Source organism: Sceloporus occidentalis, unplaced genomic scaffold (assembly GCF_023333645.1).
Source record: "Sceloporus occidentalis isolate IW3139 unplaced genomic scaffold, rSceOcc1.0.p SCAF_2, whole genome shotgun sequence".
Classification (NCBI taxonomy): domain Eukaryota; kingdom Metazoa; phylum Chordata; class Lepidosauria; order Squamata; family Phrynosomatidae; genus Sceloporus; species Sceloporus occidentalis.
The window spans coordinates 241,081,706-241,096,522 of NW_028316982.1; the positions used below are offsets into that span (position 1 = coordinate 241,081,706).

At 38.1% G+C, this 14,817-nt stretch overlaps 1 protein-coding gene and 1 pseudogene across 4 annotated transcripts in view; one reads left to right on the top strand and one right to left on the bottom strand.

Annotated features, from left to right (window-relative positions):
• NBEA (neurobeachin) overlaps positions 1–14,817 on the bottom strand; it is a 559,686-nt gene that overhangs the window by 424,823 nt on the left and 120,046 nt on the right. For all 4 annotated transcript variants that reach the window (XM_089512505.1, XM_089512504.1, XM_089512507.1 and 1 more), the window contains exons 13-20: positions 12,277–12,445; positions 11,950–12,029; positions 9,970–10,032; positions 9,420–9,517; positions 8,183–8,275; positions 6,458–6,566; positions 1,997–2,078; positions 762–885 (exon numbers count right to left, since the gene is read on the bottom strand). In XM_089512505.1, the coding sequence (XP_089368631.1) occupies positions 762–885; positions 1,997–2,078; positions 6,458–6,566; positions 8,183–8,275; positions 9,420–9,517; positions 9,970–10,032; positions 11,950–12,029; positions 12,277–12,445 (818 nt within the window). The remainder of the gene's footprint in view (positions 1–761; positions 886–1,996; positions 2,079–6,457; positions 6,567–8,182; positions 8,276–9,419; positions 9,518–9,969; positions 10,033–11,949; positions 12,030–12,276; positions 12,446–14,817) is intronic.
• On the top strand, positions 9,607–9,696 carry LOC149319875 (U2 spliceosomal RNA; annotated as a pseudogene).

Below are 14,817 nucleotides of genomic sequence, written 5' to 3' on the forward strand. Positions count from 1 at the left end.
AAATGTTTGGATATTCAACCAAAATTTCCAGAGTTTCAATAAAGTTTAAATGATGATAAATTTACACAACCATAGCTATGCATCTGCTGCACATGGAGTATGTCAGAGACAAGTGATAAAACATGTCTGTGAGACTATGAAGTAATCAATTTATGCAAGGCAAAAATCAATCCACCAGTAACTATTAAGACGTTGGGGCAACGATACAGTCCCTACAGTGCGCCCTTGCTTTACACGGGTGCACTGTATTATGAAAAGGGGTGTGTTGTTTTTTTTTAAGTTAAAACATGTCAGTAATTAAATAAATGATCCATAGTAATTGCTGGTATAAAAGATATGATCAAAATTAATAGGAACAAAAATCCTATAATTTCTGTTAAAAATAATTTTAAAACAAATTATTCGCTTTTGCATAAAGTAACCAAGAAATCAAAAAGGGTTCATAAAAATAAATCAGCCAAAACAAATAAGGGGGCACAACTAAAACAGTTTAATTCAGAAGTACATTATGTGTGTGCGTGTTTATATAAATATATCCTTTGTTTATAAATCCTAGCATCAAAGCAGTGGGTTATAGATATATTTCTGCATGTACTGGGCCCAAACAATTCACATGTTCAGCATCAGTGTAAAGCAGACATATAGTTATATGCATGTGCACAAAAAGGGCCACTGCACATAAGGAGTAACTGTCATATTGTTTTTTAAAACATATACATTAAAAAGCTGCACTACTGAACAAAGTACTGTTCTTCACATACCTCCTGTTTTCTCGGCTATTACTGAAAAGTTTTATCATGTCTGATAAAAACAAACGTCGAACTTCCATCAGTTCTGCACTTGGTGTGGAATTCTTTAATAAAGTGGCCACCACTTTAAGGATCACTTCAAAAGAGCACATAATAAGTTATATTTAGGAATAAGGAGACAAAGTCACTTAGAACTGGAGCATTTTCCCTAGCTGTTGTAAAAAGTTAAGTTGTTCTCTCAACTATGTAATGCTAGATACAAACTAACAGATTCCTTTTCTAATTATATTCGGTTTGAAATGTGCATTTCTAATAGTAGCTACACATTGTAATTGAATTATATACCATAATCCACAACATGCTTTCTCAGTTATTAAATGCTAGCAATGTATATGTTCACTAATTTAATTTTTGCAAGCAAGAAGGAAACATTTCAGGAGCTTTCGTCCCATTAACCAAGATCTGCACATTTGGGAGATTGTTCAGTTTCATGACTGGGGAGGGAGGTTGTTTGAGCAAAAAAAATATCCAACAACTAGGTTTTTACACAAACAGTGTCTTTTGCAAAAGAAATCTGTTTCTTGCCTCGAACATTCGCTTTCTGCACCAAACCTCTACATTTTTTGCTACAATCTTTTCCACAAAAAGTCCCAAAATGTGTGTGTTTGTAGGGGGGAGATCACAACTATATGCTATTTTCTTGACAGTAGTGTCTTGATATGTCAAGATACCCTTACTCTCTGATGACAAAATAATAATAATAATAATTGCAAATATTCCTTACTTCCCTAGCAGCTGCCACCACACATCTCATCTCTGCACATATGCATTGGGATTTTTTGCCCCAGTATATATCACTTTATGCTGACTCCCAAGCTCAGCTTGAAGATATCATTTTGGAATTCTCTTTAACCTATTTTTGTTCTCACTATCATAAATAATTCTGCTTTTCTTTCCACCTTTTTGAAGGAAGGATAGAAAGATGTGAATGAAGGGAACAGGAAAAGAAAAATTACAAGAGAGGCAATCCTCCTTACAATCATATTCACTTATCCACCTCAACCTTCATTGGGACAGAAGAAGCTATAGAACAAAGAACATCACTCTAGGTATCACGATATAGTCTGTGAATTATCCGTTGCCAATACTGGCCAACAAAGGCAGTAAAAAGTTGTCAAATAAAGTAGGACAAACTTTAAAAGAAGCATTATAATAATGTCTTGATATAATGATAAAAAAAATCTTACTTGGATTCTGAATTTTCACAGTAGAATCTGGTTCTGGGTGTGGCTTATGAACAACTTGTGTACACACTTGTTCTGTCAAAATCTACAAGATTTATATTACAGTTAGAGTTTCTTTTCTCTCTATTATTTTTACTACACATTATTTACAAATAACATTGGTTATTAGCCAAGAAAATATAGGCCTGAATCCTACCCCCACCCATGAAGCTTAATGGTCAAGTCATGTGACATAATTACTTCACTGAAATGTATGTATTTATACTGTGGTTTCTCTTCAGATATTTTAAATATTTCATATGCAATTATTTGCAAATGTGTATAATGTTCTTTATTAAATAAGACTTTAGGGAATGGACAGCATATACAAATCATAATGAAGTCATAATAATAAGTCAACAAAAGTCATTATTTTCTATAGTAAAAGTGTATAAAGCATGTAAACCTTCCAGAGGTTGTTGGACTCTATCCACCCTATCCAGTTCAGCCAATGTGGAGGGATGATGCAAGTTATAGTTCAACATTAGGATAGCCACATGTTCCTTACATATTCCATAATATCTAAACAATTATGTGTCCACCTTTTAACAAGTTATTTGATTTTAATAATTAGTTGAATGGAATCAATCTGCACTGCATTGCTTATGGTGGATAGAGCTTTTAATTACCGTATATACTCAAGTATACGTTGACCCTGTGTATAAGTCGAGGGCAGCTTTTGGTCCAAAATCAGGGAATTTGATGTGACCCGTGGATAAGTCGAGGGTAAAACTTAGGGGCACAAGGGGATTAATAAAAGAGACTCACTGGAGGAAGGTTAACCAGGCAGAGTCCTCGCCTGAAAGCTCTCCTTCCAGACTCTACATGGGAGCCCTGCCCCAATTGCTCCAAATGTTGCCAAGAGATCTCTCCCGGACTGGAGGCAATTATTGGGATCCAGGTTCTGGTTTATAGCAGCCCCTTCTTCCTTTTCTCCTTGGCGGCCGCCCTACCCCAACATCAGATGCTTCTCGAGATACACCCAAGGTGTGGAGGATGGTCAGGGAGCCAGAGCTAACCCTCCACTCTCCCCTCCACCTTGGATGCATCTCAGGATACATCTAAGGTGGGGAAGATGGTGAGGGAGCCAGAGCTAACCCTCCACTCTCCCCTCCACCTTGGATGCCTCTCAGGATACATCCAAGGTGGGGAGGATGGTCCAAATGGGTTTGTAGCTCTGAACTGTTCAAAATTCAGGAAACAGTTTTAGTATATCTAATTTTGTATAAACTGCATTTATGACTGAACAGATGACTGATAGCCAATTAAATATACTTTTACAAAACCACTGACTTCACTAAACATTTATTATAATTTGCACAGCATTGCAAGGTGAGATGTTACTTATTTTATTTAAAAGCTAAAACACAGGCTAATGTGTCAATAAGATATTTTTTAAAGTAAAAAGAACCTGACAGAAGATTTGATTGTTTAAGTGTAAATGTGGTTCTGCAAAGGGGTCATCTGTAAATTTAAATATATGTGACTTTTGTGCATCTTCAGAGCCATTATAAGAACATTATAGAGCACAGTAAAACTATGCCCATGTCATCCAGCACACATCTTATTGTACCTATATCATCAGCTCCACATATTCCACTAGATGTACACAGGCAGTCATGGAGAAAAGTGAGGAGCTTGATTTATGTGAGGTCAAAGATGACCACCTGAACCACCACAGTTAAGCAATCTTAACTGTGGTCTCTATGATGAAAACATAAGAGTGAAGATGATGTATGAATATACAATGGGTCTGCCTTATCCATCGGATTTGGTCACAGGACAATTTGCAGATAAAAAAAAGGGGGGATGTTCAAGTCCCATATTTTAAATAGCTTTTACCGAATTAAGATTAAATATGATGGATACAGCATACAGAGACGGAAGATATAGAGGTATTCCAGCAAAAGAACGTACTTGTGTATATGGTTGTCAAGAGGTAGAGGACCTTGTTCATTACATGTTATTTTGTCCTCTCTACCAAGAACCAAGAGAAAGGTTCATTACACCTATAATAGAAACCAGTCCCAGTCAAAACCCACAGGATATGATTTTTCATCTTCTACTGGACCTGAATAAATATGTAACCTGGAAAGTAGCTTTGTTTGCCTTAGCAGCTAAAAAAATTAGGAAGAAGTATACAACAGGGATAGCCATAAACTGTAAAGGTGATGACAATATTTGACAAAAATTTTAACCCATAATGACAACTGTTGTTCATTTGTTTAGAAATTCTATACCAGACATAAAGCCAGGGGCTTTATAAGGGATGGGCGGAGCTACCGCCAAAAAGTTTCTATTTGTTGCAAAGTGTACTTTGCCCAGTGATTCTAGAGGTTTCCGAAGAGCACTGCGCAGGCGCAGTACAACCCATTTGTATGATTCGCAGAGACCATGAAGAAGAAACTCGCATTTTAGATATAATTTACATGTATTTTTATATTGTTATATGTATTGTTATATTGTTGTGCTGTGCAACAACCTTTGGTCAAAAGCAATAAAATTTGAATTGACTAAATTGAATATTATTAAATGGCAGTGATGTGAATGCAGACACTTCAGCACGTTCATGTTGCCACCATTTAATATCAGATGACTGATGTGTGGTTGGTGGAATTTAGATATCTGGAGCACTGAAGATGGGTAGCTGCTTTGTAGAAGTCTGTGCAAAAAAGGTTTACACATCACTGAAATGACTTCTTAGTTCCAGCATGGCACAGTCAAGGGAGTTCCTAAGCAAATCTGATGGCCTCTTTCATGCAGAAACTGGGAGACTTTTTCAAATGGCAGACTAACAAACAAATACTTAGTGAGAAAGGAAGCTGTGCTATTAGAATAGAAGGCAAGTACATGCCTGACATAATGAGTGGAGTGTCATCTCTATAGGAAATGAAAGATGTGTCAGGAAAGTAGGAAGGACATTATTCTGACTCAAATCGAACTGGGAGTCTATTTCAACAGAAAAGAGGAATCTAGACAAACAACATTGTCTCTATCAAATACAAGGAAGATTTAATTTATTTTCAGAGCTACAAACCCATTTGGACACCAAGAAAAGATTATCAAGATAAACTTGAAATTAATGAGGTGAAGCTCTGCCAGTGCTAATGGTTCAAGTTGGTTCAGTGACTAACTGGAAAAGACAGAGATGATGGAGCAATTTGGGGGAAGAGTCAGTGGGTATATGTGCACAAGGTTCTAGAGAAACCTTTTGACCAAGGTCTGTAAATAGGATGTCTAATCCCCAGGAAAAATGTGATGGAAAGAAAAGCAACCAGTAAAAAGAATGATACACCAGTCTTCTTCAGGTGGCGTATGAAACCAACAAAAAATCTGACAAGCAAGAGCACTGCTGTGTAGAAGCAAAAGCAATAGCAATAGCAAGCACCTTTCTATACCACTTTTTAGTGAACTAACACTCTCTAAGCAGTTTACAATGTGTAAGCTAATTACCCCCAAAAAGCTGGGTACTAATTTTACCAATCTATGAAACTATGGAAGGCTGAGTGGACCTGAGTGGACCTTGGAGCCCTGTCTGGGATCGAACTCACAACTTTGTGGCTATAGTACTGGCACTTAACCACTGGGCCACCAGGGCTCCCTAACAAGAAAGTTTGTTGATAAAGATAAGGAATCCCTCACCATTCAGCATAACATGACAAGTAGAACTCATTCTAGATGACCACAAAACTACTAAGGTATTTTCTGACAAGGGCTTTGTTTCCAGGCCATCAACTTAATAGCAGCAAAGTCTGAGAGGCTGATCTTGCCATTGGCCTGCATGAGGAGATTTGGGTCTTGTGGGAGACCACTAAACTGATGTCCTGAGAGAAAAAGCAAGGTAGCCAACCCAGATTGAGCTGCATAAACAGTCGTTAGAGGAGTCAAAGATGAATGGAGAGTAAGGAAAGAGAAACTAACAGAGGACAGATAAACGAAAACAACAACAACTCAAAAACCAGAAACAGAAGAAAATGAATAGAACAGTACTCAGTATTCAGATCTTAAAGGAAAAGAGAGAATGTTTCAATTAGTGTTGTCCACATGATGGCTGAAACAGAGCTGAAGGGATGATGCTGAGGCACACTTTGGCATCAACCAAGGAGAATGGGGGGGGGGGGGGGGAGGGGGAGGTTTCATAGGAAACTCTACTTAGCTCCAGAATATTTCATCTGTGGTTCCACACAAGTAGAAGACAGATATGTATGAGTCACAGAGACCATGAAAACATTAAAGAAGATTGTTTTATGACATATTGTACTAAAACCTAGGTAAACACACATTATATATAGATAAACTATATTTTACTTAAATTCTAATGGTATAATCTGGATTAAACTTGCAAATTATTTAAGGATGTCACCTTTTAAAATAATTCAAATATTTTAAAAGGGATATTACTGAAAAGGTGTTAGTAATGTGTACCTCATAAAGTGTGTTGTAAGTTGTAATGGTCACAGTATTTGTATGCAACATCAATCTCTCTCCAAGAAGAGTGAACAGACTGTGTGTATGCATAATTTCAACTTTTCGCCTGCAAGGGAAAAAATAGAATTTACCATTCATTAAGCAAATTTATTTTAACAGTAGACAAAAAGCACTATTTAAGTGAACGTGTATTTTTAAAATCAGATCAGTCTTACCAGGTTTCATAAAGTTTTGACTGCACATGGAGTAGTTTATGAATAAAAACAAACCAAATACGTAGAAACTGCAGTGGTTAAAGAATTTCTGTTATATCTGTCACCATTTATCAGGGAACTGGCATTTTCATACTGGTTCAAAACTGCATAAAACAAATTCTGCAAGTAATAATTTAGCAAACCTGTTTTAATAATAATAATAATAATAATAATAATAATAATAAAATTTATTTATGTTTCCCCGCCTCTCCCAGTGGATCGAAGCGGGGTTACAGACTAAATTACAGCACACATCAAAATTCAATTAAAAACAGCTAAAAACAATAAAATATCCAACATCAGACAATAGCATCAACAAGAGGGTACATTTAAGCTTTCTGGATCACTTTATCATAAAAGATTGGTTAGTTTTGGTAAAAAACTAACAAACCAATGATGTAACACTGGGCCAGTCAATTTTCTCAATCTAATAGATTCAACAAGATTGATAAGAAAGTACAGTGGGTTAGCCTCACTTTATTTGAATGAACACCTTGAAGAAGGTGTTAAATATAAAACAAATTGAAAGTATTGCTAAAAGTAAAAATATGACAAAGCAAACTCTAGGACTGAGCAGTATTTATTCATACCTAGATGAGACCTTCTAAAATTACAGAATTTCTGTTAGAGATAACTCATTTCAATAGGTTTATAAAGAAGAGGAGGAGGAGGGGCGGGCGGGCGGGGAGAAAGAGGAAGACTTTAGCCTTGGGCCAGTCAGTTTTCTGTAGTTTGATGTACCGTCCACTCTTTATATTTGCTGGGTTAGAAGTGCAGGACTCTCACAAATGTGGAAAAAAACGCAAATAACTCTAGCCTCAGCCCTAACTATATTTAACACACGCACACAAAAGTAAACTGTGTGATTGTTTATCTGATTGTTATCTGATATTTGGTTTTATATTCAATATTTGATGTTTTTAATTTGTTGCTTGCTTATTTTATCTAATTCTATCTTGTATTATTATCTATTGTTTTATATGTATTTTGTTATTATCCTGTAGAATGTACACTATTGACAGGTTTTATTTTTAGCGATTTTACTGATTGTATGTAGAGCACTATATAAATAAAGTATAATAATAACCTTTGAGGTGGCAGGGTTCCTTTGGAAGGAAGAAGTGGGCAGCTGGCAGAGCTTGCCACTGCCTCCACTGCTGCCCTATGCCATTTTTAATAGGGACTTACAAGCCTCACCACACATTCCCAGTCATACTCACGGGGCTTGGAGTCCTTATTAAAAGTGGTACAGGGCAGCAGTGGAGGCAGAAGCAAATAATCTGTGAATAATCAAACCAAAAAAGGCCAAACCCACAAATGTGGATGGCCAACTGTAGTCTGCATTTAATCTTCTGCACTTTTATAACTGGTAAAGATTTTTTAAAAGGGAAATTATGAATGAAATAAATGTATTTCAGTCGATAAAAGGATTTTGAAAGAATGTATCAGCAAGTGAAATAGTACTTACTTATGTCCCAGATGTTTCAGAAAATACCCTAGTACCTTCAGAGCCTGCACCCAGATACTCTCACTTTTTGAGGCCAACAATTTATAAATCACTCTGGAGGAAATTTAAAATAAAAAAGAAAAAATGTTTGAAAAAATGTTTTCAAAGTCAATCACTTGAAAAAACAATAACTTTCTCATTGGAATAAGGAAATCAAAACAAAACTTTTAATATTCTATAAAAACGCACAAATGGTAATTTATTTACCCAACAATACATCTATTTTGTCACCCTTTATGTCTGTTTCATGAAAATACCAATCTACACATATAGATAATTGCTTCAACATGAATTTGTCTAGATTTTTCCAAGATTCTGGACATGCAACCTGGTGCCTATCTGGTCTGTTAATTTGGCTTAGAATGCTAGGTTTCATTAAAACTTGAGTCCTTAGACCTCATAGAACTAGAGATAATGCAAAACCTGGAGATCAAGAAGTAAAAATAGACTTCCTTCTGCTTCCTATTCCTTCAGTCAAAGAAAAAAATCATTACCAGGTTTGCCATATAATGAAACAATTGAAAATCTTGCTTTTAGTCTCTTATTTCCATAAACAGGGAAGTTTTAAAAAAAGAATGACATATTCCCCTGAACACAAATAACAATGTCAACGCCTTAAAAGACCAAGCTCTTACCACATAATCACTGTCCAAAACACACTGCAGAAATAATCCAGTTTGAGACTGCTTTAACTGCCCTGGCTCAGTGCTAGAGAATCCTGAGAACTGTAATTTTTTGGTGGCACCAGAGCTCTCTGACAGAGAAGGCTAAATGTCTCACAAAACTACAGTTCCCTGAATTCCCTAGCATTGAGCCAGGACAGTTAAAGCAGTCTGGATTATTCTGCAGTGTGTTTTGGACCTATGTGGAGCAGAAAACATAGCAATTGTTCAGTACAGTGTACACTGGGAACAACAGAGGAAAATAGAAAGAAGAGGAGAATAATGCAGTATGAGTAAGAAGTATGTATTTTTTTAAAAAAAAATACTGTTTAGACATAACCATTCCTGATTACTTACATTATTTTAATTTATTCTGTTTTATTCTACAACATTCATAAATCATCATGATTATTTGAAGATATGCCAGAAAATGCTAGGAGAAAATGCATTTCCCAAGCATGCTATTATTTCTAATTTATCATTTTATTTACAAGGAAAGGGAGTGCTATAGTATTTTTAATTTCACTTCATCTTACCGTATCCCATTTCGCTGATCAAAGGCAGGTATCATAGATGCTGGATGTTCAGACATTAAAGCCACAAGCAATTGAAGTACATCATGAATATTTTCATCCTATATGACATATACTAACATTAGAGAAATACTTTTCCAATGAAGTTGCTTTTTATTTTCTACTTTTAATTTGTATCTTACTCTTCTTTATTGCTTCTCAGCCTTTTGGCTAAGATCAAGTGTAGTACCTTACTCTTCAGGCTCAAGATTAAATACTAGGTTATCTCAGAGCAACTTACAGACTAAACAATACTAAAACCTAAATTGCCTTCAGGACAATTAATGCCAAGATCCAAGACTACATTTTGGTATCCAAAACCAATGTAACTGGGACTTTCTTCTCTCCCCCACCATTATGGACCTCTGACATTAAAAGCTTCCTCAAAAGAAGTTCCCAGCCCTCAACCGCACCCAGAGTAGGTGTGGAAGATACGCAAGGGGCTATAGAAGGGTTCCTACCCTATGTTAGCAAAAGGGTTAAAGATCTGTGTTTATAATTAATTCAAACCTACCTCATGCATTGTTAACAAGTAATTCAAGATACTTTGTAGTTCATCTTCTTTGACCCCTCGATCCTGCAGGAAATGATTTAATTAATCTTTATTACATTTTGACCAACTAATGATTTTATCTTAAGTGTCCTGTGGCTTTATGCAATAAAGTTATTCCATTACCTCCCATTTAAGTGCAATTTCAGCAGAAAATGTTTATTTAAAACATGAACATCTGAATCTGCTTTATATTAAGTTATGCCATTTATCTGTGTAGGCCAGTGGTGCTCAACCTTTTCTTCACCGTGGTCCCTCTTTAATTATTATTATTATTATTAACCTTTATTTATGAAGCGCTGTAAATTTACACAGCGCTGTACATGCAATCTTTTTAGCTAGACGGATCCCTGCCCTCGGGCTTACAATCTAAAAAGACATGACACAGAAGGAGAAGGGAGTGGTGGAGGGAAAGGGTAAGAGGTCCAGCAGTTCCTTTCTACCTCCGAGACCTGGACCAAGGCAGATGGACTGTAGGGAGGGCTTGGTTTCATAATGGATGGTTAATCATTTTCCAGGGAAAATACATACTCTCAAGTAGGATAATGCATATACAGTACATAGCAATACAGGAAATGGTTTGATAAACAGGCACCAAAAGAACATCAAATAGGAAGCAACAATTATGCAATGCCTGGGAAGGCTTCTCTGAACAGGATGGTTTTCAACTCCGTTTTGAAGCTGGTTAAAGAAGTGATGGCTCTTGCTTGTGGGGGAAGAAGGTTCCAGGAGTGAGGGGCAGCAAGTGAAAAGGGGCGAATCCGGGATGGGGCAGAGGAAATCCTGGGCTGGGACAGGAGACCTTGACTACCAGAACGGAGGGCCCTGGTGGGAAGGTGAGGAGAAAGGTCTGATAAGTAAGGAGGGGCCAGTCCATGGAGGGCTTTAAATGTCGACATCAGGAGCTTATACTGAATGCGGAAAGGGAGGGGGAGCCAGTGAAGGGATGCCAACACAGGAGAGATGTGGTCAGCGCGGTGGGTGGAAGCGATAATGCGTGCAGTTGAATGCTGAACAGAGATTAAAGGACGGAGGTGAGAAAGAGGAAGCCCAGCCAGGAGGACGTTACAGTAATCAAGTCGTGAGATCACTAGGGCATGGACCAGGATCTTGGCAGTAGAGGAGGAGAGATATGGTCGGATTTTGGCAATATTGTACAAAAAGAATCTACAAGCCTTGGCTGTGGTCTGGATCTGAGGGATACACGACAGAGAAGAGTCAAAGATAAAACCAAGACTGCGGGCTTGCTGGACTGGTTGAATAGAAATGTTGTCCACAGAGACAGAAAAAGAGTGTTGAAGGGTGGGCTTAGGGGGGAAGACAAGAAGCTCAGTCTTGGACATGTTGAGTTTCAAACGCCGATGGCACATCCATTGCGAGACAGCTGTGAGGCAAGACGAAACTTGCTGTTCAAGTCTTGGAGAAAGGTCAGGGGTGGAAAGATACAGCTGGGTGTCATCGGCATACAGATGGTAGGAAAAGCCAAGAGCGCTAATGAGTTTTCCTAAGGACAGTGTGTAGAGAGAAAACAGAAGGGGACCCAGAACAGAGCCCTGGGGAACTCCAACAGATAAGGGAACAGGAGAAGAAGTCTGGCCCCCTGCAACTACTGCAAAAGATCTGCCAGACAAGTAAGATCTAAACCAGTCAAGAACAGATTCTGACACAAACTATCAAGACATAACTAAAGATTTAAAACCCTACAGTAAATCAAACATGGCCCATCCACAAAGAAAGATGGTGCAAGCTGTGGCTCACAAAATCCTTAATATAATGTTTGTATGACTCCAGCCCCAAAGAGATGGGGGGACGGGTGAGCAGCACATAAAGAGGCTAGCACACTCATTTTTTTTGGCCATTTCACATCATATGATTACCTATATAACCATGCCTGATCTTCACTTTTGAATACTGACAGCAATCATTAATATTCTAAAGACTTACCTTCAAAATAAGCTGTTTCAAAAATAAAAGCATGAATGCTCGTAATGATATTATTTCCTTCTGTGATGGCCGAGGACCTTCTACAATGAAGAGGAAAGAAGAGTGAAATGTAATATAGGCGACAATGTTAAGCAGCTTCAGTAGATACTTCACCTGAAGACATTTCTGGCTGGCTGACAAAGGCAATAATATCCTACATGCAAATAAATGTGAATCTTTTTCACTTCAATTTAACAAAACATTTACAATAATGTCACTTAAATAAGTAAGAATGCATTGTTACCAGTCCATTATTTACAGATTTTTGAGCAAATATATTATGCTTACCCAAACCTTTAGGAGTGATGCCACTGCTATCAGCAGGATTAACCACCCAATAGTAGTATTTCAGTGTGTGCATTAGCTGTAATACTGTCCCTACTCTACGTATTGTAGTGTAGATTGTAGCAGTGCCAATGAATTCGGCAGACAAGTAGGTATACAGTGAAAGTTGCACCTGAAGTAATTACAAAAAGAGCATATGAGACAATACTTTATATCAGATTTACAGCATTAATATCTAATGATAAATAATTAAAACACTTATCAATTCATTTCACCTTTATTTTCATGTTGGCTATCGGACACAACGTAACTGTGAAAGCACAATACATAAAAACTCATGCCTTACAGACTGTAGGGCAACCAAAATTTATATTTATTACACTCTTGTGGCAGCAATTCACAACATGATGCAAAAATAGGAGTGAAACAGGGAAAAGGTCAAATCTCTGCACAGAAAGTGTCACTACCCTTACTTTTTAAAACTTAAAAATACAAAACTATTTACAACTTAAAAACACAAAAACACAACGCTCCTGGGGTGTTGGCCTGGCAGAGGCCCCAAAACCTCCACTTGTGCCTCCCCCCCCCCCACTCTATTGGTCCCTCACTCAGAAGAGGAGGAGAGGAGGCACCTGTGTCAGCTCCTGGGGCGTTGGCCTGGCAGGTGGTCATGGAAACTGTTTTTGCCTTTGAACTTTGATCTGTTATAATTGTTTTTTATTAATTGTGATAAATTGTAGTTTTTGATCTTTATTATGTTACATGGATTATGGTTTTTGACGTATTATAATTGCTATTTTTATGTTTTTTGTATCAGGTTTTATGTTATGTTTATATTTAATTTGCTTAATATTGTTTGGATGTGGACTAGCGCTGAGGGGTTGGAGAAAGGATTTTCTATGAAACTTGTTTGACTGGTAACGTTCTTATGTTTTCCTACTGATTGCCACTGTATTGATATTGCTTACTGTTATTGTCTGCTTTACATGGCTGTGGGGCTGGGAAGGGATTAGTTTGTTTTTATTGTATTTTTATTGTACTTCCTCTCATGTTAGCTGTCCGGATTCCTTGTTGATTGGGTGGGATACAAATAAATTATTATTATTATTATTATTATTATTATTAGACTAAACCACCACCACCCCAGCAATAAAACCAGGCCTTCATGATTTTAAAAAACTTGTTGGAATAAAAATGTTTTTGCTTGCGTTGGAAAGCCAGGAGGGAGGGGGCCAGCCTAGCCTCCCAAGGAAAGGAGCCCCACAGGGTGGGAGCAGCCACTAAGAAAGCTCTCTCTCGTGTCCTCACCAAACGAGCCTGTGAAGGTGGTGGGACCAAGAGAAAGCCTTCTCCTGAGAATCTTAGGGCTCTAAGTGGTTCCGGTCCTACCTCTCGGGCAGATTCCAGATGATGCAGTTGGGGGAGACTTGCTCCTCTAAGAGGGAACTAACATCTAGTGTCCCTCAGGGAGCTATCTTGTCCTCCACTTTGTTTAACATTTACATGAAACCGCTGGGAGAGATCATCAGGAGACACGGAGCGCGGTGTTATCAGTATGCTGATGACACCTAAATATGCTTCTCTGTGCCTCCGACTGATGCAGTGACTAAGGATGGAGTCTCTCCTCTGAATGCCTGCCTGGAGTTGGTAATGGGCTGGATGAGGGAAAACAAACTCAGTTTGAATCCAGAGAAAACGGAAGTACTCGTGATAGGTTCCCCAGGCCCGAGGAAGGAAATTTATCCACCTGTCCTGAATGGGGTCACACTTCCCCTGAAGGGCGAAGTTCGCAGTCTAGGAGTACTTCTGGACTCGTCTCTGCAGTTGACATCTCAAGTAGATGCGACGGTCAGAAGTGCTTGCTATCAACTTCGGTTGATACGACAACTGCGACCCTACCTGGGCCAAAGGGACCTTGAAACGGTGGTACATGCTCTGGTAACCTCTCACTTAGATTTCTGTAATGTGCTCTACATGAGGCAACCCTTGTACCAAACTCGGAAGCTTTAGTTAGTACAAAATCTGGCAGCCAGATCGGTCACCGGTGCTTCCAGGTTTGACCACATAACACCTATTCTGAAAGATCTGCACTGGCTGCCTATTCGCTTCCGAACACAATACAAGGTGTTGGTTATTACCTATAAAGCCCTACATGGCCTCGGCCCAAGTTACTTTAGGGACCACATCTCCCCATATAATCCGCCCAGCACACTCAGAACAACCAGGAAGAACTTGCTGGAAATTCCACCTTCTAAATATGTTATTACATCCCAGATGGCCTTCTCAGTAGCGGCCCCACAAATCTGGAAAAGTCTCCCCGAGGAGCTCCGTCTGATCACCCCCCTGGAAACATTTTAAAAGAGGCTTAAAACCTTCCTCTTCTGTAAAGCCTTCCCCCCTGGAAAATGAAGTTATGTATTTGATCCCATTGACTCTCTGCCTCACCCTATTCAATGATTGTTTTTAAATCTGTATATTGTACATTGTGCTATTGGTTTTTATCTATTTTATGATATGTTTATAATTGGTTTTAATTCTATGTAA